Source organism: Artibeus jamaicensis, unplaced genomic scaffold, assembly GCF_021234435.1.
Source record: "Artibeus jamaicensis isolate MK-2021 breed Jamaican fruit bat unplaced genomic scaffold, CSHL_Jam_final contig_327, whole genome shotgun sequence".
NCBI classification, from domain to species: Eukaryota; Metazoa; Chordata; class Mammalia; order Chiroptera; family Phyllostomidae; genus Artibeus; species Artibeus jamaicensis.
This window is the reverse complement of record NW_026521772.1, coordinates 5593390-5619425: the sequence shown is the minus strand read 5'-3', so window position 1 is coordinate 5619425 and position 26036 is coordinate 5593390. Positions and strand designations below refer to the sequence as shown.

The following is a 26036-nucleotide window of genomic DNA, read 5'->3' as shown; positions in this document are numbered from 1 at the left end:
AGTTGGGTTCTCACTGTGTGGTGCTTTTGAAACTTGGCACCAGACCCTCCAGGGGCATGCATCAAGTGACACAGGAGGGACCCACAAGCACACATACAATTCAAGATCAAAAGCATACTCCAACCAAGGTCCCCTGCCTTCTATGGTCCCCACATGACAGTGATCCTGTCAATCCAACTTTCCCAATACATATATTACAGGACAGAGATGGAGCATAGTGCTGACTTTTTACAACATTTTACTCAGTGGATCCCCCGATTCTTAACCTTCCCCGGGAGGAATGTGTTCAGTTACCTTTGGTTAGTTGAGCTGAGAGTAAAGTTACCAATTCAATCCTAGATGGAGATTTTATTCATTCATTCTTCCAACAAATATTTACTACATGTGTACTAAGTGCCAGGTACCAGCCCAGGTGTTTGGGATACACTAGCAAAAAGAGCAAAAATCCCTGCCTTCACGGAGCTGTGTTCTAGTGACTGAGACAATGAACAATCAGTGTAATAAGTACATTAAATAGAAAGGCTGAAGGTTATAAGCACTACAGGAAAAAAAAAAGTAGAGCAGAGTTGGGAATGTTATGGCAGGGGTTGGATGAGTGGGCATTGTGGTCTTCACAGAGCAGGAAAGATCTTTACAGAGATTTAAGGAGGTGAGAGAGAGCCAGTGTGGATACGGAGGGAGAGCATTCCGGGCGGAGGGAAGAACTAGTGCACAGCCTCGAAATGGGAATGTGGCCGGTATATCTGAGGATCTGCAAGGAGGCCAGTGTGGTGAAAATGGAGTGGGTGGGGAGGGAGGAGGAGGAGATGAAGTCAGAAAGGAAATGAAGCCAGGGCTCTGGGACCTTGAAGGCCATTGTAGGGACACTGGATTTCACACCGAGAAAGAAGCCATCGGTGCAGGGCTTGGGGACAGCCAACAGGTGAGTGACATGGTCTGAATTCAATGTTTAAGGGCTCACTCTGGCTGCTGTGCAGAACAAGAGCAGAAACAAGGTGCTGAAAATGATTTCCACGGCCAGGTGAGAAATGATGGTGGCTTAGATCACATGGTAGCAATGATGGTGGCAAGGTGTGCTTGATTCCGAATATATTTCAGACAATTTTGTCATTAACTCTCTCATTTGTGGATGCAGTGAGACGAACAGCCCAGCCCACCTGACTTCTGCTTATTGTTTTAGGTACCAATGTTCCAGCCTAAGATCTCACCTATTGCCACACAACACAGGCCGAACCACCCGCACACCTAGGGCTGCAGAGGTGGCCGCTATGTGGACCTTATTGTAGGGCTAACAGCCACAGCACCACCATGCAGCCTGGCTTTCCGCATTTCCCCACATGTATACCGATGCTTACCTCCTTCTGGGGAATTAATGAAACTGATGAGCTCTTGACAGAGAATGTAATGGAAACACAAGTTGGTTTTACAGAAGAAAGGCAACCGATACTGTCCCAGCCAGCTCAAAAATCCTGTGTACTTTGAAATCTAGAGTCCAAACAAAATAAGAACAGAAAAAGAGAAATGGAACTGAGCTGCTAAGAAATGCAGTTTAGCAAGGGCAACAGAAAACCTCACACCTGCCACATCTGGTCCAGGGGAGAGGTGTGTTGATTAAAAATAGAACCGGAGGGGACTGGAGACTTGGGCCGAGGTTCCCAAACGAGTGAATGGATTGGTAGGAAAGAAAAGGCTTGGGCTCTCATCAAAAAAAATCTTCCTTATATCCGGGTGAAGTTGTTTTTAAAAAGATCTATGTCTTGCTTGTAGAAGAGAAGCAAAAAGGACTTCGGTCTGTGGTGTTGAGTTCTAACCCTACTCAACTCGCTTCTTTGTAAACACATTTATAATTTTGCACAGGCTCCCAGCCTGCATCAACCGCACAACATGTATAAAACCACACAAGGACTCACACATGACATCGTTCAAAGTATGGGATGGATCCCTGAGAGATCAAGCCACCAGAGAAGTGAGAAAAAAACTAAAACATACAAGTTTTGGAGTTCTGCTAGGAATACCAAACACAAGAATAGAGTGGCGTGTCTCTCAGTTCTCTGGATCCCAGAGAAAAACAGAAGCTCGATGTGAGCAGGGCTTAGGATGGTCTTCCTGATCCCACCTGCTGCTGGGAGGGCCCGTGGAAGCCACTGGCAAGTCTAAGGTCAGCACAGTGGAAAAGGGTAACAGGAAGCGGGTGAGAAGGAAAAGACAATGGACAAGGGTAAGGAAGAAAGACATAAAGAGGGAGACAATCTCTGGAGGAGAGTGGTCAAGCAGTTGTTAGGAATTGCATTGCAGAGTGGTATCTTATCTTGAGCTACACTTTATAATGCAAATAATTACTATGTGGCCCGCACAGGCTGACTTCCTTTCCTAACCCATGGCAGGCATTGCCAATCAATTCCCAGACTCCTCTGGCTCAGGTGTGGCCTCAGCGTTCCTCCCAACTCAGTGCTTCAAGCATCCACTACCCAACAGGCACAGTGAGCATGAGAGGTGAATCCCGTTTGCTACCCGAAGATTAGAATATAAAGGAAAGAACTCCCCAGAATCTCTTGCCCAAGTGGTAAGAATGCAAGAAGGAGAAATGTCTACCTGGCTTGACACTGCTCTCCTCGTCTGCTCTATAGCTTCTCCTCTCGGTTTCTCAATCACACTTCCAGTTCAGCTCCCTCTTCCCACTCCAAGCCCTTAGCCATGGAAGTAAGACCCTTACTCACCAAGTCACGAGGGATTTCTGGCCACAAGCTCCACTCTGCATTTTCAACTGTGTAAAAAGGTGTCTGGCCAAACACCTGCAGAAGAAAGCCAGGAGACAGCCAAAGGGTAGAGCTTCTCTTCACGAGCATATCATAGTCCATCTGCAGCCACGGGGGCAGGGAGGGTCCATTGCTTTTCTACTTCTGGGGACGTTCATTCTTAAAAGTATTTCACTGAATCAACTTTTCTTGCACAAAAATACCCAGAGTAGACTAAATTGCAAGATTTGTTTATCCTTTGGCTCTACCCTACCCCAACCTGAGAATTAGTGTCTTGCCTGTGTGCAATGCACTTGATGTTAAAAGGTGTTGACTTTTGTGTATTTTGTGTATTCATTGGCTAAAACAGAGACCTAACCCTTTCACAAAAAGAAGCACTTTGGAATCGCCTGAACTCAAGGTGGAGAAAGCAGAGAGGACCGAGGCTATGAAGATTGGGGGTATAAGTTACTTACGGGGGCACTGAGAGTGTCCAAAATCCATAGATAATTCTAGGCTACTGCTGTCTTTCGTTGTGGAGCCGTGACTGTGACCTAGGCAACCAGCTCTGAGATGGATGGGATAGGGCTTCTGTGCCAAGCTCAGCAGTCTCACCATAGGCACCCCAAATGTCTCAAAGTGTCCCCAAAGTATTTGTGAAAAACTGGAGGGACAGAAGCCCCACTTCTGGCTGTGCTCTCAGCATGTCAGCCTGCCCATCTCCCCAAGACCAGTGGTCCCAAACGTTTGTCCATCGGGGGCCCCTCCTCCTCTCCCCTTTGTCCCCTTTGAGGGCTGTGAGGTGTCAGAGGGAGGTGACGACGCTGCCCACCTGCAAAGATCTCAGTCTATAAGGGAGACTCTGTCCTCGGGGAGCCCTCCTTCCTCTGCCCCAGTGTGACACAGCAGCCTGGGGTGTGAAGCTGCTTTTATGGGATGTGCGGTGGGACCCGGGAGTCATGAGAGCTCGTGGGAGCAATGTGTGGGAGCTCTGTCACCACGTGACATTTGTGCCCAGAGCTACAGACCTGGTCAGCCTCATGTGACCTCAGGCAGGTCATTTAATGTCTCAGATCCAGCAGAAGACAACGATGTGGACCTCACAGGGCAATTTACTCAGAAATGGGTACAATGACAGCTGTGTTCAACACGAAACACCACTGTCTCTCTATGTAGGACACAGCTACCTACCTGGCCAGGATTTTCTTATATTCTTGGCTGCGATTCCATTTCCCACATCACTCTCCCCATTTCTAGAACATTACTGTGGGTTTCTTAAATTCCAGAACTCACCAACTAAAATGCCTTAAGGTTACTTCTGATACCTTTCATTAAGACGCTGGCAGAGGCAATAGGATGCGTGAGGATCGCCCAGAAAAGCTGCTCTCAGAGGCCCCTTCCTCCTTCCTCTTTGCTCCGAGTGCAGGGTGGCATCCGCGTCCACCCGGCATCCAAGCCTGTGACCCCAGCTCCTCCCTCTCTAAGCACCTCTCCCCGTCATTCAAAGTGTCATGGTCCTGCATTTTGCTTTGTAAAAAATCTCTCCTATCTGTCTTATCCCTTTGCCTTTCAATCCTTAACCCCTCCCACCTGTGCTGTTGAGAGCATCTCCTGACTGGTCTCCCTGCCTCCACTGTGGTCCCGACAGCCCTACCCACTCCCAGGATTCTGCAGAAATAATTATCTCAAAGGAAAGTCTGAGCATGTCACTCTGTTGCCCATGACCCCTTAGTGGCTCTCCGTGGCCTTCAGGATGACGTCCACACTGCAGAGCTACTTGACCCAATGGAACTGCCTCAGCTCTTGCTCTCATAACAGCCTCTTACCACTCTCCCTTCGGCCTTTCTGAGTCACCTAGGGCCGTAGCCTTGGGCTCCTCGCTGCTTTGACTTACTCTGTTCTGTCTGTAATGCCTTCGCATCTCTTGCTACTCCACCCCTCAGACTTTCCTTCCCAGTTCTCTACCCATCACCCGCTCCCCAATTCTTAAATACCACGTCTTCTTTCAAGACTTAGCTTGTGTTACCTCTTCTCAGAAGCCTCTCCTGACTCAGGTAGGAGTGGCCTCTCCCTCCTTGTTCCTCACTGTCTCCTAGAGACTTCTACCATGTCATGTACCTTCAATTTCTCCCATTAGACTGGGAATTCCTTGAGGATACAGATGGTACCATTAATTATCTGTGTGCCAGTATTAAGCCCAGTGACTGGCACAAAGCGACCACCAAAGAAGTGTTTGTGGGGTAACACAGACTGTTTTTCCCAGTTAAAATTTCACCTTTTAAGGGGTGGCATCCCACAGGAAAGGGAGCGCTGAGTTGAGCCACAGTTTATCAGGCACCAGGGTTATGATACGGCCGAAGATGCCAACCAGAAGGGATGCAGGATTAGTCTAGGTTTGGGCTTAAGAATATTTTGATGGCCGTGACCAGTGCAGCTCAGTTGGCTGAGCATCGTTCCGCCACGCAAGACATCACCAGTTCAATTTCCGGTCAGGGCACGTGCCTGGGTTTGCGGGTCAGTCCCTGGTCAAGGGCACGTGCTCGGGGCAAGTGATTGATGCTTTTCTATCATATCAGTTTCTCTCCCTCTCTCCCTCCCTTCCCCTCTCTCTAAAAGTAAATAAAACCTTTAAAAAGAGAACATTTTGACGTTTGACATTCATTTTAGTTGCATAGATTGAGAAAATATTATACATAGGTTGGGTTTTTGGGGACGACTCAATAATTTTTGTGTGCGGAACACCTGGTGAGGGGAGTAGAGCAGAGTGAATAACCCACAGTCTTGGCCCTGCAGGACTTCGCGAGCTCGCCATTCAGTAGGGAGACACACATGTTAAACAGAGGAGAGCTGCCAAGTGCTAAGGGGCATAGAGGTGGGGAAAACGAGCTCCTTAAGAAGGACAGGTTTAAACAGACTCAGAAAATGGTGAAGACATTGGAAGGTGGAAATAGGCAAACCAAGAACACAGTGAAAGAGAGGTGCAGAGGAGGTTGTCAGGTGTGCTCCCAAGGGTCGTGACCCCTGGTTCCGGCAGAAAGTGTGATGGGCAGGCAAAGACAAATGAATAATTATTAATTAAATTAATTAATGATTAGTTAATAAGGAGGCTGGGGATTTGGGATCTGATTATATCGATCATGGGAAGCTCCTGGAGATTTTAAATTCTGATTCATATTTATTTACTTAAATTGACATAGTTTTGATTTGGCAAGTTTATTTTTATTAACAAAAAAGATACAAGGCTCAGTGAGATTCACTATTTGTCTGTGGATGAAAAAGGTGGATTTAAGTCTGAGTGAGAAAACTTACCGGAAGAGAAAGAAATGTGTTGAAAAAATCGACAAAGACTTCATCCTCCAGCAGAAGTATGAGATTTGTAGAACCAATTATCTCTACATAAGGAGAAAACAAAAAACAAACAAAAAACACCCGCATGAACCCATGAACTCAGGATGAGAAAAAGAAGTGATTGAATGAATGGGTCATTTCCCATGGCCAAGTCTCAGCATGCCCATGGCCTTCAGGGTCATCTAACTCAGTTCCTCCCCAACTCCAGGACTCTTCTTGGCAATATCAGTCTGCTTGAACACGCCAGCTGTGTGTGTGTGTGTGGGGGGGATGGCTCACCCCCTCATAGGGCTGCCATTCCATTAGGAAAGGAGAAAACTGTAAGGAAGATTTTTCCTACTGTGAACTCCCTTCCTTCACCTTCTCTCCACGTACAGAAACTCTGCTCTCTGAAGCTTCTCGGAATCTACCCAAGTCCCAAATGTGTGAAGATATCACAACCTTCTGCTTATCTCCAGCTCCTCTGGCTCATCACTAAACAATTCTTCAACCATCCCTTGCCACCTGGCTCCTCCTTTGTTGGCTAGAATGTCCCCTACAATTCAAGCACTCTGCCTGCTTGCCAGGGAAGGGCATAGACAACTGTCACCCATACTGTAGGTTCTAACAGAATTAGTAGAACTAGTTGGCCAGGAGTGGGGTTAGCTTTGGGTGATCATTACACCATTAACTCTACCATCCTTCACTCATTCGGTCCCTTTTTAGGAAACAAGGGTAGGAGTCTACATTTATTCCAGTCAAATTACGACTTGTTCCTTTGGTCCCAACCTTATAACCCAACAAGAGCTTTTTGGAATATCAATCTGGTTGTGCAAAGTATTTTTATTCCTTTCCGGCTTGATCATTGAGCTGCCCAAGTTCATCTGAGGGGATAAAGGTTCACTGTCACAAAGCTATACCACAGGTGGACTAGGTGACCCCTGTATGTTAACTCTAATTCACCGCCAGTTTCTTAGAGCGCCATGCTCAACTAGTGAATAGTGAGATAATTGTTCTATCAATGGCCCTGCATTTTCCCATCTTACCTGAAGCTTTTAATGAAAGACTTGTAAAATGTGCAACCTACATACCATACACTAGTCCTATCCCTCAGCTCGGTTGAACATCTGGGTACCATTCACCATCGGTACAGTGTAGTTATTATAAAGTAAGAAAACTAAACAATCCTTCAGTAACCTTTTCTGATGACACTTGGTGATTATTGTCATCACGTAACAGAAATAGAAATAAAACATATCAAATACTATTGTAACAGAGCGTGTCAGTTCTTGCCCTCTGTTCCACAGAGATTCTTTTTTGCTACCTACTGTTGTAAATTTTTTTTAAAACAGAGATTCTTTACTTCAGTCAGCAAACTCAAGATTCTTCAAGCCTCAAATCACAGTAGGCAGGCCTCCCTTCCCTCTCCCCTCAGCCCACCCCTCAGCCCCAGCGAAGGGAATGGAAAATGAGAAGCCAAGAGGGCGGCTGCCTTCAATGTGTGCTGAGCCCAGGCCAGCCATGGCAGGGTGGCAGCTGCCACAGACCCCTCCCTATGAATGAAGTCCCTGCAGCCACTGCTGTGGGTGAGGCGTATTTGTGGAAGGAAGGCCGGAAGGCAGCATCACTGACCTCCAGCCAAGGAATGGATTGAGGGCATCATTAACCCTCGTGTAAACTCCCACCACTTCTTGTGTGCATCCTTGTATGTTTAATTAGACTTTCTTTCCCACAGATGTTACAGAAGAGGAAGGAAACAGTATCTGTACAAAAGAAGCTAATAAAGACTTTTCGCACCCACAGTGCCCTCTCCTGTTACCAGCCAAAGGCATTGTTCTTTCTCACACAAGGTCTGTACCCTCACTTCCAACTTCCATGTCTTTGTTATTGCATTCTCATCATCTGAAATGTCCTCTCATCCCCAGTCTGCTTCACAAACCACTAGACATTCATCAAGAGTTGGTCTACAGCCCCGGCTGGTGTGGCTCAGTGAATTGAGTGCTGGCCTGTAAACAAAGTGTCATTGGTTCCATTCCCAGTCAAGGCACATGCCTGGGTTGTGGGCCAGGTCCCTGATAGGGGGTGCAGAGGCAACCACACATTGACGTTCCCCTCTCTAGAAATAAATAAATAAAATCTTTTAAAAAAAGAATTTTTCTACATATCATCTTCATGGCGAGTCAAGCATGGGAGAACCGACTACAGTGGTGAAATTGACCACTGCCCCCGGCACCGTCATGTACATGTCCCCATTATTACAGTGAACAAGTCCTTGTTTCCATCCAGTGATGCACCTGTCTTCCTCACTAGACTGAACTCACAGTGAGAGGACTTCACCTTTCTGCCCACAGGCACTGGAAGGGTTTGCATGATGTATAAGTTCTATAAATGTTGAATAAATTGCTCTTTGAAGAGGTCTTCAATCTTTAGGATTTCTGTTTGTCACTCACAAAGCCTGGCATGGATTTGTTCAACGAGATTATGAAGGCACCTGAATACAGGAAAGGGGGGCTTGACAGAAATTTCCCAATCGATTGTGTCCCATAACCACACACACTGCTGGTGACAAGGGACTTGGCGATGACAGGGCTTGCCATTAACAAGACAGTCTCAATCGGGTACTGAACAGGGCTCTCCACATCCTCCCCTTCCTCATCCAATGATTCCTTCATTCCTGTTTTTCCATTCTCACCCATTCTGCCTTCAGACTTCCCAATAAGTTGGGAAGGCTTCCAACACTCATTCCACACTATAATAACACCGACCTGGGGACAAAAGAAATCACTGGATAATCCCAAACCTCATGCTAGCCTTCTACCTGGAGGAAGTAGGACACGGGATGGCCTCACCTGCGTGTCACCTCCTCTTAGTTGCCTTAGTTGACTTTAGAATGGGGTCCTGCTCTACCTTCAAAGATACAGTGGCATAAGGTGGGGGGTTGGGGGGCTGGGGGAAAGCAAAGGAAACAAAGGGCATGAGTAACAGAAGAGGTGGTGCCCCTGCATGACTCAGATCTGTTCATGGTCAGAAGGTGAGTGATGTGCCTTATTTGGGGACTCAAAGCCTGAGAACCCTCCCTCTCAGAGACTCACCGACATTGCTCATGTTGCCATGCTCTCCTTGCCACTGTGACTGATTAGGGGCAGCGTGGGTCCCCGTCCACAGAACCCCACTCTCTGAGAACGCACAGTGACGTCTGTTCTTAAAGGTTCCAGATTCTATCGGTCTTTTTGTGACGCGATCTCTTGAATCCCCTTGAAGGTACCAGACCCTTCCTACATGTAGGCCTTTAAGTCTGTACTATTTTGTGGGCATTGACAGGTTCTTTGTCATTGTTGTCCAATTACAGTTCATGTCCCGAGTTTAAGTTCTGCCTCTTTAACCTGGCTTTGTGCTTTGGGAAAGCCGGGATCTAGTCATCTATTTCTAATGTGTCTTTTGGGTGTAATATCCTCCTTGAAATTTAACAGGTACTCAATGAATACGTAATAACTTGACTTGTCTGTTATTCCCCCCACCCCACCTCCTCCTTCCCAGATAGTTTCCTCTGGTTGGCCATGGGTTACCTCAGTTTCCACTGGCTGTGAAAAGTGAGACAATAAACATGCGCTAAATACCTTCTACGGAGAAGAAGTTAGATTACGGGTTTATACGAGGTCTGTCCAGAAAGCATTCAGCCACATAATAGGAAAAAGAAATTTATCAAAGAAGACACAAGAAACATCAGAGGACAACTGCCTCAGTTCCCTTCAAAGTAGGCACCTTGGGACCTCACACGGTTCTGCCAGTCACCATCAGCTGCCCTGTTGTATTTTCCTGAAACTCACCAACAATCTGAACTCTCTTTCCTTTCAAAGGTGATTTTAGTTTCAGAAAAAGCCAGAAGTCACAGGGTATTAAATCTTGGCTGTAGTGGGGCTGAGTTACTTGGGTGATTTGAGGTTTTGCCAAAAACTCTGTGCAAGATCTGATGCATGAGTGGGTGCATTGTTGTGATGAAGCTGCCAGTCACCAGGTGCCCATACCTGTGGCCTTCTGAATCATCTGAATAGCTTCCGTGGAGGAATGTTCAAGCTTAATGCAAAATTTGATGCAGATTCGTTGGTCTACTCGCTCAGTCATTCTGAATGTGATGGGCACACAGCACACATGCTCACTCAATGGTGTCTACCACCCTCACTGACTAGTACAGTGAAGTCGTCACTGTTCATACACGTGCATTCCAGTCCACTCTCTTTGGCTGCCAGGTTACACTGATGTCCCACAAATCATCCTTGTTATATTAATAAAGATTGGGCTTTTTCTGGACAGACCTCATACTTTGCCCTCATTCAATTCTCAGCCCTGCAAAACAGATTATTATCACCTTTCCATTGAAAGACAGTAAGTGCAACAGTAACATTTGTCTCTGCCGTTTGATTCAAGAGCCCATGTTATTTCAAATATGCCAGTAAATCAAACCTCTTTTTCGCATGAAAAAATGAATCTTAGTGGGCTTAAAAATAAACTCCTTGGGCTTCCTCACAATGACCTATTTTTCTATGACTTAGGGTATATGTCAAAGAGCCCAAAGAGGATCCTGGCCATGACTGGGTCAACAGCAAGTGCATTTAAGAGGGCTGAGTGTTGTTTTCTATTGTCTTGGTGGTCTCTGATGGTCCGTTGGGGGTCAGAAATCATTGTGTGCATTTGGAGAAACTATGGGTGTCAAGTGGGGACCAGACAGTTCCTCCTGTGCCCTGGCAACAAGGACACACTTTTCCTAATCTCAGCCATCAGACGCTGCCCAGAACTTTTCATCTTCAAGGAGTGGGGGCCTCAGTAGCTCATGGGCACAAAGAGATTATGGACAGGGGTGCCTATGACAACAAATGCTCAGTGGTGGTGGTGCCAGCAGTAGTGGCACCGTGGGGACAGCCACAAAGGCTGAAAGAAGATGCTGTAGTTGAAAATAAGCATGATCTCAGTGGGAGGAGGTGCTAACCACCAAAGTACATGTTGACATCATAACAGCAGTTATGGCAGTGTAAGTATCAGGATGACCCAAACCTCAGATCTTTGTCCTGGCTATTGACCACAGGGTCCCTTGGGAAAAGGGCACGTGTGGGTAGCCCACTAAGACTCCTTGAGAACAGAATTTCCACGGGTGGCAGGAATTTTTGGCTGATCTTCAGTGATGCATCCCACACTTCTAGAGCAGTTTCTGGCCCATGGAAGTGCTCAATAAATATTTGTTGAGTGAATGAAGTAATATGAATAGGAACCTTTAACTAATGAGCCGTCATAGTAGACTATTAGGTTCTTCATCCTATTTTTCAGTCCTGAGTTTCAAAAAAAAAAAAAAAAGCTTCCCTAGCTGGCGTAGCTCAGCAGATTGAGTGCCGGCATGTGAACCAAAAGGTGGCCGGTGTGATTCCCCACCAGGGCCTGGGTTGCGGAGCCAGGTCCCTAGTTGGAAGAGTGAGAGAGGCGACCAATTGATGTATCTCCCACACATCAATGTTTCTCTCCCTTTCTTTCTCCTCTCTCTAAAAATAAATAAAGTAAAATGAACATTTTGCCTTCTGGGAAGAACGTTGCAGTATTTTTCCAAGTATTTATTGTGAATCTTCTCCTTACTCTGTGACAAAGAGATCCGCTGCCCTCTCCAGGTAACTGTGCAGTGGGTGAAGGAGATGCCCAGAAGTTTGGGAAATCACTGGAAGCTGGCTCTGACCCGAAACACAGATAGTTAGTATCCGAGCTGAGATGTGAACTCAGGCCTAATTCAAAAACCATTTTAAGTCCTTATAAAGATTGTTTGTTAGGTTAGTAAATATGCCTTGTTGGGTATTTAAAATATTTAAAAGAATCACATTTTAAAATTGTAATACAAAATGTCTAAGGAATTTTAATTTCCAAAATATGAAAATGGTATCTATTTTTAAATTTTTTGATTCATCAAATGTATGACTTTATTGAAAAATAGTAAACATGTGAAAGCAACTTTAAATAAAATGACTGCATTTATAAATAATTCTACGTGTCAAGTTAAAAGCTTAGTAATTAGTTTGTTAAATGTGTACCATAATATTAATATTTTGAATATTGATTACAATGCAAGCAGTTGCAAGCATGTTTTGTGTTGGCCCAAGGTTCCGCCTCAATTAATAAGAGGCCATTAGTAATCTTCTGCCTCCAAATAGGAAGGCAAATTATCAAACTTTCTGTAAAACAATTCTGTGTGGCTCTTCCTTAGTCGCCCTTCCTAGGGGTCAGGAACTCAGCATTTCCCCTGGCAGCACCGAGCTGTGAAAACCCACCCCTGCAGTGGCAATGCCAAGCTAGGTGTCCGAGTACAGGAATTTTACAAGACCTCAGAATGCTTGCCTGAACCCCTCTGAAAAGCTCCTGTTTGTCCTCCAAATGCATGTCAGCATTAAACTGACACTTCATCTATGCTACTGTCCTGGATTCTTTCTTTACTCATTCACCAACTATTTATTACATGCTTATTATGTGATAAGCTAAAAAAGAACATTTTGGTGGTTTTCACAAGGTGGCTAAAAAGTACTCAATTTAGCTCATATTTTGACACTTGTGTTTTTTGAAATACATACATGTCTATATATCTATGTATGTCTGGATATCTAACATAGGTATCTATGCTTATAGATCTATAAATAGAATCTGTATCTACTGATTAAATGCTATGCTTCTTCATGTCCACACATCCAAGTTTAACAGGAAACAAACAGACCTCTCTTATGTTTATGGATGCCTGGATAACACTTGCTTCTGTATTTTTCCTCCCTCCTCCTCATCCCTCCTGCATTGCTATTAAATTGATAGTTGAACGCGAAAGGGAGAGCAAGGGCCCTTTTCAGGCTCCTGTAAAGATTGTGCCCTCTGGTGGAAAGTGATGAAGATGACACCTTTCTCTCCCAAACCTTATTTGTCTCGTTTGTTGGTTTGGTTTGGTTTTGGCAGGTGGGGAATATTATTGTTGTTGTTTTGTTTTTCCCCAAATTTACCTTCAGTTCATTGTACATTTCAAAGGTTCGGATTACTGTCAGAGTGCTCATACAGACTGACGTAGGAATAAAGTCCTCACCCTTAAACTCCACCAGTATTACATCAGGCCCCATTAAACACCCTTTGTGGCTTTGTAGGCCCCTGCAAATATTTACGATTTTACTTGAAAGATATGTGTTGTGAGACATAATATTTCTAGGCATTCATTTACTGCAGAATCAGCTCATCAGCATCTAACAGAACCTCAGAAGTTCTCATAAACAGGTCAGATCCGTCAACAAGTAGCTTTGGTATCTCTTCCACTTCTACCTTTGTGGAGTGATAATATTGAAAAATGTTAATATGTGGCCTTTGCTTTTCTGCTGTTGTATATAACTTCCCCTAATGAGTGAAAGATATTGCCTCAAGATGAGATCTGATTATAACAGCAAAAACGCTATCATTTTTTACGTTAAAAAAATCCAAAAAGTATGCTCTTAATATCAAAAAGAAGAGGAGGCCTGAGTGAAGTAGCAAATAGAGTTTTGCCACATCACGGGGAAAGGATGTGGAGGAAAACAGATGCCCCTTCACCCCAAGTTCAGGTCACTAGAGGAGGTTCAACTGGGCTGCAGGAAAGAGGAGCTGCCAGGCTGGGCAAGGCCTGGAAAGACACCCAAGGTTGTGGGGGAGGAACAAAGAGATGGCCCCAGAGGGTCCAGCCAGGGACAGCACAGAACCTACAAGGGAAATTGCCAAACTCTATTGGCCACTAGGACCAAGAAGAAGCACAGGAGCTGAACTAAGGGCCCCAACTCCACAGGCCTGGAAGCCCCAGCTTCCTAGGACCCGCAGACAAGGTGTGTACCGTGCATGTGAGGGCCATGGCACTCAGGGCGGCCAGGAGCCTGGAACCGTGCAAATGCCTGGAAAGGCTGGGTCATGGGAGTGGGCTCTGGTGGGTACAAGGGATCTGCCCAGTTCCAAGCCCTAACCTACACAAATGATCCTATTCCCATTGTTAGCAGAGCTGAAGAAACCTGGGCCACCTTGCCGGCATGGGATCAGGAGGGTATCTTTCATTTAGAGTCACTGGGAGCCCTCATTGCCGGAGAATCCTAGGGAGCTCTCAGGCAGCAAGTCCAAATGGGGACTGACTGCCACCGTTTTTAAAGTTGCAATCTCAGAACGATTTTTGGTGCGTGGGCTCCCTCCATGGGGGATGCTCTGCAGATGGTTGGGAACCTGGGGACCATTTCATTTCCTTCTCCAGGGGAGAGCAGCACTGCTGTCTGATCACCCCAGTGGCGCAAGGGGTAAGCCTTCCACAGAGAGCCACGTGCATGCCACCCCACCGGCTGAGACACTGCTGAGCCCCATCTAAATGACACTGGGAAGCACCTCTTCCCTTTGCAATAACCCAGGATGCTCACCAGCCTCCCAAACCAGAGGGTAGGGACCCTTAACAGCTGGGCAATAATTCACCCCTGCTACACCTCAACTTCTGAACCAGAAAATTTACAAGGAAGACAGGGATTCATTGAGTTCTCCTGGGAACTAGAAGCAAAAAGGAAACCAGGAAGATGCCCCTCTAGACTCCCTGTTCTAGCCTCATTCAGTCCTAAGCCTTGATATTTTAGTCCTTACGTGACTGGGAGAAAGGGAAGCCTGACAGATGCTCCATCTCCTGGGGAGAGCAGGGAAAGAAGCAGAATGGGTGACAGAGAGACACTGGCTAGCAATTTCCCAATCACTCAAGTCTACTCGTCAGAATTCCAACCCTCCTTGACACTCAGCTATAACATTGCATGACATGGCAAAAGGACCAGCTACCTGTAAGCCAGTTTCTTTGAACTGTAGATTATCATCTATAAACTGACCTGTCAGGGCATTGTAGGATGAAAAAAGATAAGTATGTGAAATCAGCAAGTTATTGGGTTGTATTCTTCATGCAAACCAGAAAGAATTGGGTCCCGGAGAGTCTACCACTTGGAAATGGGTTGAGGAGCTCACAGAGCAACGGGCTGATCTGCACAGACAGAAGACCTTGCCGACCACACGGGGGAGGTAGAGCTAGAGAAATTCAGGAGGCAGACAAGCCCTTTTGAGCCCTACTGCGTGCAGCGTGTTGCTCTGTTCTACCAGACCCTGCAGAGGAAACTGCTTCTAAGGATCGTGGGGATGGTATCCTGGTATCACACAGGTCCCATCTCACAAAAATGTATGCATTAAATATGTGCCTTTTTTTGTCTATTAAGTACACCCCAACAAAGCTGAAAAAGGGGATCTGACTTGCCTTTTGACAAATTATAAAGCAATCAAAACAAAGAACTCAGTAACAGTTCTCAGAATTCAATGTATTCAAGATGGCAGTTCTGACTTAGTATGAGTAGGAAGAGGTCCAGAGAGAGACAGGCTGAGGAGGTCATCATGATGTATGTAAATTGTTACGGTGTGCTAAATGAGACTGGTTGGTAGGCTGTGTGGTGGGTGCGGGTTTTTTGGAGACCCAAAGGCAGGACTTAGCACATCCATTTTTACATTCTCCTGGAGGGAAGTGAGTACAGGAAGGGGCAGGTGAGCAGGCTGCCTTGGCTGGCGTTGAGCAGCGTGAGGGGAGGTAGGGGAAGCCTTTGGGGAGCTGAGGGTGATGATGGTCATAGTCACATGCCTCTTGAGTGTCATTCATCTTTCCTCAGCACACTGCTCAGATGAGACTGAGAGAAGCCGGAGGGGAGAGGTGGGCGTGCTGCAGGGTCCGCTGCATCAGGTACGGAGAAGAACGCCTGGCCCTCCTTTCTGACGGCTCCACTTCCCTCCAATTTCTCAACCACGTGCTCCAGAATGTGCAGGTGACGGGAACCATACTGGGCTCGCCTAGGTTCAGACATCAACACACGCAACGATACCACCAAAAGGAGAAGCCATAGACCCAGATCGTGATCATGGCAATGAACACCACATGCCAGCAGAAGAAGGTGGTGACAAATATAATGTCATTCTTGTCCTCGTCCATCCATTTATAGCCCGAGATTGGTTTGTACAGCATAAAGCCTACCTGCATCAGCCAAGAGCCAATCACCATATACAAAAAGGCCTTCATCAGCCAGAGCTGCGGCATGTTGGGAGCCCACAGCTCTGCAATGACCACGAGCATCAGCAGGAAGATGGCCTGGATGAGCAGGGCGTGAGATTGCAGCTCCACTCCTTCTGTGTCCTGCGTATGAGACACCATCAGGAGCAGAAGTAGCAGCACTCCCAGAGCTTGGGCCCCTTGCTCCAGAGCGGCGCACCTCTGCGACAGCAGGTTCTGGCTCACCACGTCCACACACCCGCTCAGGAAGAAGGTCATATACATAGTGAGATGCTGCCACTGCTTGTGGTACAGAAAGTTTTTCTGATAATACATCTTGGTGATGAGCACAAAATGCCCAGGAATGCAGTGCAGCTCTTGGGCTACTAAAATGCAGGCGCTCAGTATCTTCACCAATCCAACATAGTATATTTGCTGCAGCCTGGCCCATCTTCCTTTGTTCCAGGGACGGCGTGGCACATACTGAATGGGGCAGTTGCATATCAAGGCCCTGAAAACGAGTCGTGCATGATAAAGCCCATAGAAGAAGAGAGAAAGTCCTGGGTACAGATGACCCTCAAAGCCTCCCATGGAACTGAGGGCAGGTCTGACCAAAGACAGAGGCAAGAGGCTCTAGAGTGTGCAGAGAGCTTCCTGTAGCTGACTTATACCCTCTATCCAGCTCACTGCATCCACATGCGGAAGGGAAATGGTTTTGGAGGAAACCCAAACTTAGGGCAGGGTGGGTGTCATGGTTTCCGTTCTGGTCTTCTGCTCTGGTTCACTGATAACTATCCAACCATTCCAAACAATAACATAAGCTTATTCTCCAGCACAATGCCTGGGCATCTGCCCTACTCAGAGACTATGCTATGGGTCCCCCTTGTTTCTCCTCCCACTTGTTCTTGATGCCAGTGCTACCTTCCTTACTTCCCACCCAAATTCACAGAACATAAGGAAGGGCTGAGAGGAAGCATAGAGAACACACAATGTAGAGTATGTCCCTTACAAGTCCTCACATATAACCTCATACAAACGCTAAGTATAGATGCTTTCCCCTGGGTATAAATAATCTTCAGAGCCACAGGTAAACATACATGGTACCCAATTATTTGAGAATTGCCAGGAAAATGTCCACCCCTGAGAAGCCTAGATTAAATATTTCTGGGTGAATCTATGGGATTTGCATTAGAATCAATGGATTTAGCAAAGTAGATTACCCATACCAATATGGGTGGGTTTCATCTGATCAGTAGAACAAAAGGCAGAGGAAGAAGGTAAATCTGCCCCTTTTTCTTCCAGCCTGTCTACTGACCTGGGACATAGGTCTTCTCCTACCCTTGCACTGGGATTTATAGCATCATCGTCATCCCGTTGCTTTATGGATAAAAATCTATGTCCTTGGAATAAGCTTGAAGGTTCCTTTGCTTTATCCTGACCTCATTTCCAGTCCCTTCCCACCTGTATTATTGTCTCCAAGCATATCAGAAGCTTCCCGTTTGGCCTGGAATGTTCTTCCCATTCCACACTCTTTATCTAGGAAGCTCCTTTCTCCTTCAGGTCTCAGCTCAAGCACTGCCTCCACCCCACTGGGAAAGGTACCTCTCTGTGCAACTTATAGACATCTCTGTTGTTAGCCTGGTCATGCTGTTTCAACATTCTTCACTTACTGGGAAGTCTCTGAAGTTGGAGACCATAGCCTGCATGCTTGGTCTCTTGAGAATCTAGCTCCATGCCTAGGAATGTTTGATGGAGAAATGAATAAATGTATGAACTAACAAACGAACACATGGCCTGTATCCTAAAATGCTTTAGAACATAGTTATGAAGACAGAGCAGATACATACAAATGACACAGGTCACTAATGCTAAGAGCTAAGCTATGAGAGTGGAACAAATGACCAGAGCTTTGCAATGAAAGGAGAACAGGATCTTCGATTCCTTCACCCTTGGACATAGGAGATGCAGAATGGAAGGATGTAGATGACTTCAGATAACTTCACCTTCTCAGCCAGAGACACACAGACCCTTTGGCATAAGCCAGTGTTTCTCAACCCTTTTCTAAATCTCTTTCTTCACCTAAGAAACATTTTTAACACGTGTTCCTTTATCGCCTTCCCTCCATGAAAATTTAATATCTAAAATCATGATTTCTGTACCCTCTTCGGGGTGACATTGTCCCCACTGAGGGCATATGGTGTCAACCAAGGGCGGAGTGTGATCCCAGCAAAGAGCCTGGTGATGCAGCACAGAGCTTATGTTCAGAGAATGTTTACCTTTCAGCAATGCCAAAAGGATCCATTGGCACAGGTAGACCAGATGGCCTCAGAGATGCTACCAAGTTCCGCATGGGTGTCCCCCAGAGATCTCCTGTGGGAAAGTCCTGGTATTTAATTAGGAACCTAATCTAATTAGGAATCTAATTTAATTAGGAAACTAATTTAATTAGGAATCTAATGTAATTAGGAAACTAAGTGATTAGGTAACTCATGTTCTACTAGAGACAAGTGAGTGAAAATCATTCTCCTCTTACTCCTTTCCAGCCAATAATGGGGGTGACAATGATATAAGGGAAGGAAGTATCATCTAAAGGGGTGAAAGGAATAGACACATCTCAGGCGTGAGGGACCTATAACCAAACATAGATGGAATGCAGATCAGAAGGCTCTGCTTGCCCAGATGTGGCAGGAGCAAGGATCTCCCCGTGTCGATCCAGACATACCACTGATGGGACACCCACTGAGGATGGGGAGGGAGAAGATGCCAAGCTCACTAATCAACCTTGTACAAGCAAGGCTGCCATCGGAGGCAACCCCCTCCAGGCACTACTGTAAACACTTGGCCACTCACTGACTCACCCCCAGGGACAGGGCCTGGTGGGCACAGGTGTGAACCTTGCCACTCATCATAATCATCTCAGGAGAGCTTCTTAAAAATATAGAGTGCTAAGTTTTCATCCTGACCCTAATGAATAAAGTCTCTGGGTTGAGGCCCAGGGGTCTGCATTTGGAATTATATTTGTCTCCCACCACTGGTGATTCCAATGCAGGCCATCCTTTTTTTAAAAATTTTTTTAAAGATTTTATTTATTTCTTTTTAGATGGAAGGGAAGAGAAGGAGAAAGAGGGAGAGAAACATCAACGTGTGGTGGTTGCCTCTCGTGCGCCCCCTACTTGGGGACATGGCCCACAACCCAGACATGTGCCCTGACTTCTAATTGAACCAGTGAGCCTTTGGTTTGCAGGCTAGTGCTCAATCCACTGAGCTACACCAGCCAGGGTGAATGTAGGCTATTCTTCACCTGATGCTCGGAAGCCACAGCACCAGACTAGGAAACACCACCCTGGTGCTTAGGCTATACCTGGGCACCATCTCCCTGCCCTCACCAATCCTCAGATTCACCCACGAGTGTGGGGCAACATCTTTGTAAAAGCAGAACCCAGAAATGTTTACCAAGAGATACTGCATTGCAGGAGAAGAGAGAGTAGGGAAGGGAGGAGGTTAAGAGAGGAATGAATAGGGGAGGGAGAAGGAAGAAATAAGGGAGGGATGATTATGAGAGAGAAAGGAAGGAAAGAAGAAAGATCAAGAAGATTGAGCGAGAGCATGGAAAGCTCAGCAGAAAGAAGACAAAGAGGGTGAACGCAGTGTGGACCCTGAGATGGGACAGGCAAGGAAAGGGGAAAGCAAAGGAGCCGGACAAGTAAAAGATCCTCCTTGTCCGCCCCCAGGAGACACGATTGATCAGCGATTAAGAGAATGACGAGTCTGACCTGTGTTCAAGACCTAAGTTGCCTATTGCTAGGTAGGTGTTTAAGATGAGGTGCTTATCTTCTCTAAGATTCATTCTCCTCGTAGGTAAGTATGGAATTGTGGGGTTCCATTAAATGTTGAATTTAAAGCAAGTTATAAATATACATGACTTTAAGTTGGGCTGAATGAAACCACAGGGTCCATTTGAAACTGAAGTTCAGAAAGAAGTGAGTCACAGGATGTCACATGGTTAGTGTCTCAGCTGGTAACAAAGTATATGCTGAGATGGTCACAAGCTGGCTGTCCCCAAGAAATACAAGGAAATCCCAGCTCTGCATGAGGCACACATGGAAGCCAAAGCTCTGAGCCCCACTTCCCAGCCAGCCCCTCGGATGACGAGGCCCCAGGCTGCAGGAGAGCCCAGCTTTCCGGCTGACCCACTGGCCGGATCTTGATCTATCCCACTCTGCCCAATGCCCCAGTGGTACTGTCAAGAGAAGAGGCCAAACGAGGGGTCCCAGGATTGGGGGACAAAGAGAGCTGGCATCAAATAAATAGAGAAGTCTCTGCAGAAGCGTCTCACCCTAAGAGGAGCTAGGTGCCACACGCTTGCCACCTGCCATAAAACGCCCACTTGAACGTGTCCTCAAGACCAGATGCCGCTGGGAAGAGATGTGAGCGAATCAGTTACTTCAAAGCCTGAGCTTCCTGGTAGAAGGATGTGTTGGCTGAAGGGGGAGTGGCTGGTTAATATGGAATCCAGAAGCACAGAATTCATCTGTGTTCTTTATCCAGTACCACCCAAGAAGAAAGACTATTTGGGAGAAAATAAGTAGTCTATTATAGAAGTGAAAAATTTCTGGAAAAGGGACAATTTCTCGAGCTTTGCCTTTCACTGCTCTATTTTTCCTACAAGTTCATTTAGTCATCTGTGTTCTGAACTGAATTACCCCCAGCAGCTCTGATTCAGGGAAAGGGGAGGGGGGTGGGTGCTGGTGGGGGGAGGGTGATGGTTGGTGGGGGAAGTAATTCCGTCATTGGAAAGACATGTCCTCTAATATCAATGAGTAAGTGGGCCTTCTGGCTTATCTATTAGCATCAGTCGGCCCCTCAGAACCTAAACACACTGATAAGGTTAGGGTTCTGCATCTGTAAAGCCGAGGTCTTAGTCCGACTCAGAAGTTATCCTGCTTTCCTATGAGCCCCAAGTTCTGTGCCACCCCCTTTCTGCCACCCCAGCCACAACAGTTTTCTAATACTGCCCAGATCACATATTAGCATCTAAAGGGAACACCAGCACCTTAACCCACTGCACCGAATGTGTATTCATCCCCTAGAATCGGCCAGGCATCATGCTCTAAGCTAATATGAAAAAGAAGAATATGGCATGGGCACCTGTCCCCTAACAACTCAACAGCACTACCAATGCCAGAGGGACAAGTCCCTAGGGGAGACCCGAGTCCCCTGCTGAGGTGGTTCTGGCTGCGCGCAGGAAAGAATTCAAGGCGTGCACCAGACAAGAGGTTCAAGTGGAAGCCAGTGTATTATTGCACAGAGAGGACAAGCAAGAAAAGCCACACCACAGACGGAGCAGTGGACTGTCCTTACAAGAGAAGGAAGAGACCACAGCCGTCTCTGCAGGTGGGTCTTTCCTACCTGTTTGTACGGAAAATGGCTGGTATGGGGAAATAGAGACTCGAAGAAACACTGGGACTCACTTTAAGTTTTACCAGGTGTATTCTGTGGTCTGTTTCCCCTCCATGGTTTGGGTAAATGGTAAGGTATGGATGAGTAGCTATTAATCAATCTTTGCAGGAATTTTGTTTGTTCCAAGGGCTCCTTGTGGTCTGCTTGCGTCTCTGGTCAGGCAGTGCACAGCAGGCCCCTGACTTAACTCTGCTTGCCTTTAGTTAATCTTTATAGTTCTCAGGCCCCTCTCCTATATTAGTATCTTGCTACCCAAAATGTACCCCCTGGGCCAGCAGCATCAGCATCCCCTGGAGCTTGTTAGAAATGCAGGTCCTCAGGTCCCCTGCTAGACCAGCAGAATCTAAATCTTTGCTTTACCAAGGTCTCCAGGTGATTTGTATGCATTTAAAGTTTGAGAGGCACTGATCTAGTGCCTATCTTGAAAAGACCCAACTAAAGCCATCTTGTATTACATTTTATGATGAGGGAATAAACCAAGTGTGGTAGGAACATAGAGGAGAGTGTGGTTAATTCTGATGGAGGAGTAAAGATCTGTAATGAAACGTAAATTGCACTGGCCAACCCCTCGCAGACGGGGAACAGAGAGTAGCTAGGAGCATCCAGGAATGGGAAAAGGTGAGAACAAAGCCGTGAAGTGCGTGAAGCCATGGGCAGGGACAGCCTAGAAGGGCCTGGGAGAAAGGTCTTTCAAGAGCTCCCAAATCTCACCCTGGGATGGACAGCGCCACTCAGCCCGTAGGTGCTGTGCAGTCCTTTGCATTGACCTGGATGGGGAGCCCCTCAGTACCCATGTCAGGAGCCCCCCACACTAGATGCTGATCAATGCATGGACACGGAGAGGCCTCTTCCCAGCACTCGGCCCCTTGTGACCCTTCAGGGATGATATTTGCAGTCAACAAAGGTGCCGAGTCTCAGATCTTGTGCCAGGACACCTGGTTCCTGGCAGCGACTCTGCACAACGACCTTGGTAGGGGGTGGACGCACAGATTCCCACTGATTTCCAGCCACCCAGCCTCTGGGGGGAGGGCTTTCCCCACCTCAGGTTGAAAGGGAGATGACTCCTGAGAGATTCAAGGAAGTAACGACAAATAAAGCCAAGGGACTGAGGCAGGGGTCTCGAGGCTGTGCTCTAGGCCTGGACTGGCCTCTAGCTGGGTGACCATGGGCCTCTGGGCCTCGGCCGTGAAATGGAGAAGGTGGGCCAGATAGTTGCCGGGGCCTTTCCAGCTCTGACAGCCTGGGATTCTGGAGCCTTCCAGTGTGAGAAAGGTCTGCTATTTGCCCTTTTTTCAAACTAAGATTAGATCGTCTTGGAATTTGCTTTTAGTGGCAAAATAAAACATTTTTTTCTTAGGGACACAGTCTCCACCCAACTCACAAGGGCATCTGGGTTAGACTGCCCACCAGAGTTACATTTAGTGGGCAATACACACACACACACACACACACACACACACACACACACATATTCACACGTATATATGTGTGACTATATATATATAATTATGAGACAAATATTAAATATCTACTAGGCATTCTTCTTGACTGCTGAGTTGGGCACCAAAGAAGCAGAAGCTTGAGTTCTGGCCAAAAATGTTCTCATACATATTTGGAGAAATACGACACGTACCAGTAAGGAAGAAAGGCGTATAATAATTCCATAATAAAGTGTCCTATTAATGATAATTGTTAACATTTCATAGTGCTAAACCCTTTATAGGAGTTGTCTCATTTATTCCACACAAATCTGTCAGGTAAGAAATCATTTAGGATGGTTTTGGCTACAAATGGAAAACCCTGACTCCACTCACTTAAGCATTCAGAAATTTATTTTCTCACTTAACGAGAACTCCAGAGGTGGTTATGCAGTGACCGAATGGGGTCATCAAGGATCCAAGATATTTCTACTTTTCCTCTCTGCCCTTCTCGTTGGCCTTGCCCTCAAACAGGCAACCAGGATGGTTTCAAGATCCCACCACACTTCCAGACACCGCACCCTTCCAGCATGTCCTGGGGCAGACAAGAGAGCTTTGTTCTGTGAGTATCATATGTGTATTCATGAATCTCACGCACCTGAATCTCACGCCTGCATCTACATCATCGCCAGCAAGGGAGCCACGGGGGGCTCAGCCTGCTTCGGTCCCTTCACATGTGGCTGGTGCTCAGGTCCACCTTGTCTCATACACAGGAGAGGGAGGGTAGCTAGCAAAACAAAAATCGGGGTTCTTTAGGGGGAAAGAAGAGGCAGGTGGCTGGGAAGAAGGCAAACAAATAATTATTTCCACTTTACAGTTGAAGAAACAGAGGTTTCCAGAACACAAGTAACTTGTTCAAGGTCACACGACTTGTAATGGTTGGAATTCCAAATAGAGTCCAGACCCTGGGGCACATTCCAAGGCAGGCCAGCGTCACCTGCTCCCGCAGCCTTGCTCTTTCCCCCCCACCCAGCATGTCTGTGATTTGCTCTCCTCCCTCCTCCGGGGCACGCACTACCTTTCATTCATCTTTTCGTTTCTCTTTTCCCCCCACCCTCTAACACCATGCTCACTTGTTTTTGCCATAAATCTCTACCTACTGTCCTTGTAAAGCACACCCTCTTCTTTTTAACTCCTTCTCGGCCTCACCACTGCCCAGAACTCAGCCCAATTAGCAGGAAATACTCAGAATAAGTAAGGGTTCAGACTTGGGACCCCAACAACCCAAAGTTTCGGTTCCAGCTTTACCACTTAGGACTCACGTGACTTCGGTCGAATGACCGAACCTTATCTGAGCTTTTGTCTCCTTACCCATAACATGAGGGTACTCACCACACAAGGTTGTGGTGAGAACTGAATGAGAAAGAGTTTAGTGCAGCCTTCCACAAACTGGAGTCACTGATTTTGAGTAAGGAAATAATAGAATAAAAATGGAAACTCACACTTTCAGTTTCCCGAGCTTTGTCTACATAATCTCATCTGACCCTCACAATGGCCATGTCACAAGGAGGCCCCTCCCTGTGACAGCTGGGGAAACTGAGTCTGAGCAGGGTAAAGAGCCCCTCTGTTTAGATTCCTTTGTTACAGTCTATGGTATTGACCGTGTATGTTGGCTGACCCCGCTTGTGTGAACCAACCCCATTATGGGTTGAATTGTGCACCCCCCCATTCATATGTTGAAGTCCTAACCTCCAGCACCTGAGAATGTGACCTTATTTGAAATAGGGGCATTACAGGTGTAATTACGTAAGTTAAAATGGTCACACTGGAGTAGGGTGGGTTCCTAATCCAACAGGACTGATGTCCTATGAAAAGAGGAAGTCTGGAAACAGATACAGGGAGAACACCCACAAAGACAATGGCAGAAAGCAGGTGATGCTTCTAGAAGCCAAGGAATGCCAAAGATTACCAGCCAACCTCCGGAAGCTCGGGGAGGGGCACGGAAGGACCCCCGACAGCCGCAGAAGGAGCCAACCCTGCCCGCCCCTTGATCTCAGACTCCTCACCTCCGGGGTAGTGAGACTGTGGGTATCTGCTCAAGCCACTCTGAGATGACAGAGACACAATACAGTGCTCTTGCTGCTGATACAGCAGCCACGTCCCTTCCCTCTAGTGTCTGAGGGGAAACGCCACGGTCTGGTCCCTGTTCCAGCCAGCAGGGCCTCTAGGAGGAGGGCCACCCTAAGCCACCACAGTCACTGTGTGCGACCTCAGATGTGAGCTCCTCGCATGGGCCCAGGACCGTGTCTCCCCCATTCAATCCCATCAGACCCCTGCTGTCCCCTCCGAGGTCCTGCTCAGAGGAGTGATGGCATCTACTTCCAGCCAAACCCGAGTCTCATGCTTGTCTCAGCCCTCCGGGATTTCCCCAGGGCTGGGCTGCTGCTAAGCTTTTTCACTTCCCGAAGAAAAGGTCCTCCTGACCCCTTCTGCTGCGGTCATGTGTGCACCACCAGGCAGGGTCTGCATTTTCAGGACAAAAAGAGAGCTGCCCACCCTCCTGAGAGGCGAGGAAAACCCAAACTTCTGGAACGAAAGGCCTATTGGCCACTCTGGCAGTGTGGTTAGGGCAATACCTTTCATGCCTGGCCAGACCCCCCCCGCCACGGGCCATGCTGAATGTCTACGGCTGCCCGCACGTGGCTGGCCCTGCATCTGTTCCACGGTGGAGTGGGGTCTAACGCCCATGGAAACTTACCTGGTGTCTCCACTGCCCCAGCAAGCAGCTGCTAACCTAACAGACAACTATAGTTCTGAGTGCAGATAAAGCCCAACGTCACTGTTTAACAAACATTTTCTTTGCCTCCTCATTCCCTCCATCTGTGCACCTGCCCAATGGCTCTGTGCAAAAAGCCTCAGGGTCAGAAAGGATATTGAGTCACAATGTAATAATCTAAAAATTTCAGAAATGGCCAGAAACTCCTGTGAGTAGGATGGCCAAAGAGTGGACTCTAATCTGGGGCTAAGGGG

At 46.9% G+C, this 26036-nt stretch overlaps 2 protein-coding genes across 2 annotated transcripts in view; both read right to left on the bottom strand.

The window, feature by feature from the left end:
* Window positions 1–26036, bottom strand: part of RGSL1 (regulator of G protein signaling like 1) — a 65051-nt gene that overhangs the window by 32548 nt on the left and 6467 nt on the right. Inside the window, exons 3-5 of the mRNA XM_053663713.1 lie at window positions 6045–6127; window positions 2718–2792; window positions 1356–1485 (exon numbers count right to left, since the gene is read on the bottom strand). Of these exons, the coding sequence (XP_053519688.1) occupies window positions 1356–1485; window positions 2718–2792; window positions 6045–6127 (288 nt within the window). The remainder of the gene's footprint in view (window positions 1–1355; window positions 1486–2717; window positions 2793–6044; window positions 6128–26036) is intronic.
* LOC119049605 (transmembrane epididymal protein 1-like) lies at window positions 15451–16719 on the bottom strand. Its single transcript, XM_037145649.2, has one exon. The coding sequence runs from the start codon at window positions 16717–16719 to the stop codon at window positions 15946–15948; it is 774 nt and encodes a 257-aa protein (XP_037001544.2). The 3' UTR covers window positions 15451–15945.

What these genes read in the sequence shown, in the direction of transcription:
- LOC119049605 (XM_037145649.2), bottom strand. Translation starts at nt 16,719, where the DNA reads ATGGGAGGCTTTGAGGGTCATCTGTACCCAGGACTTTCTCTCTTCTTC.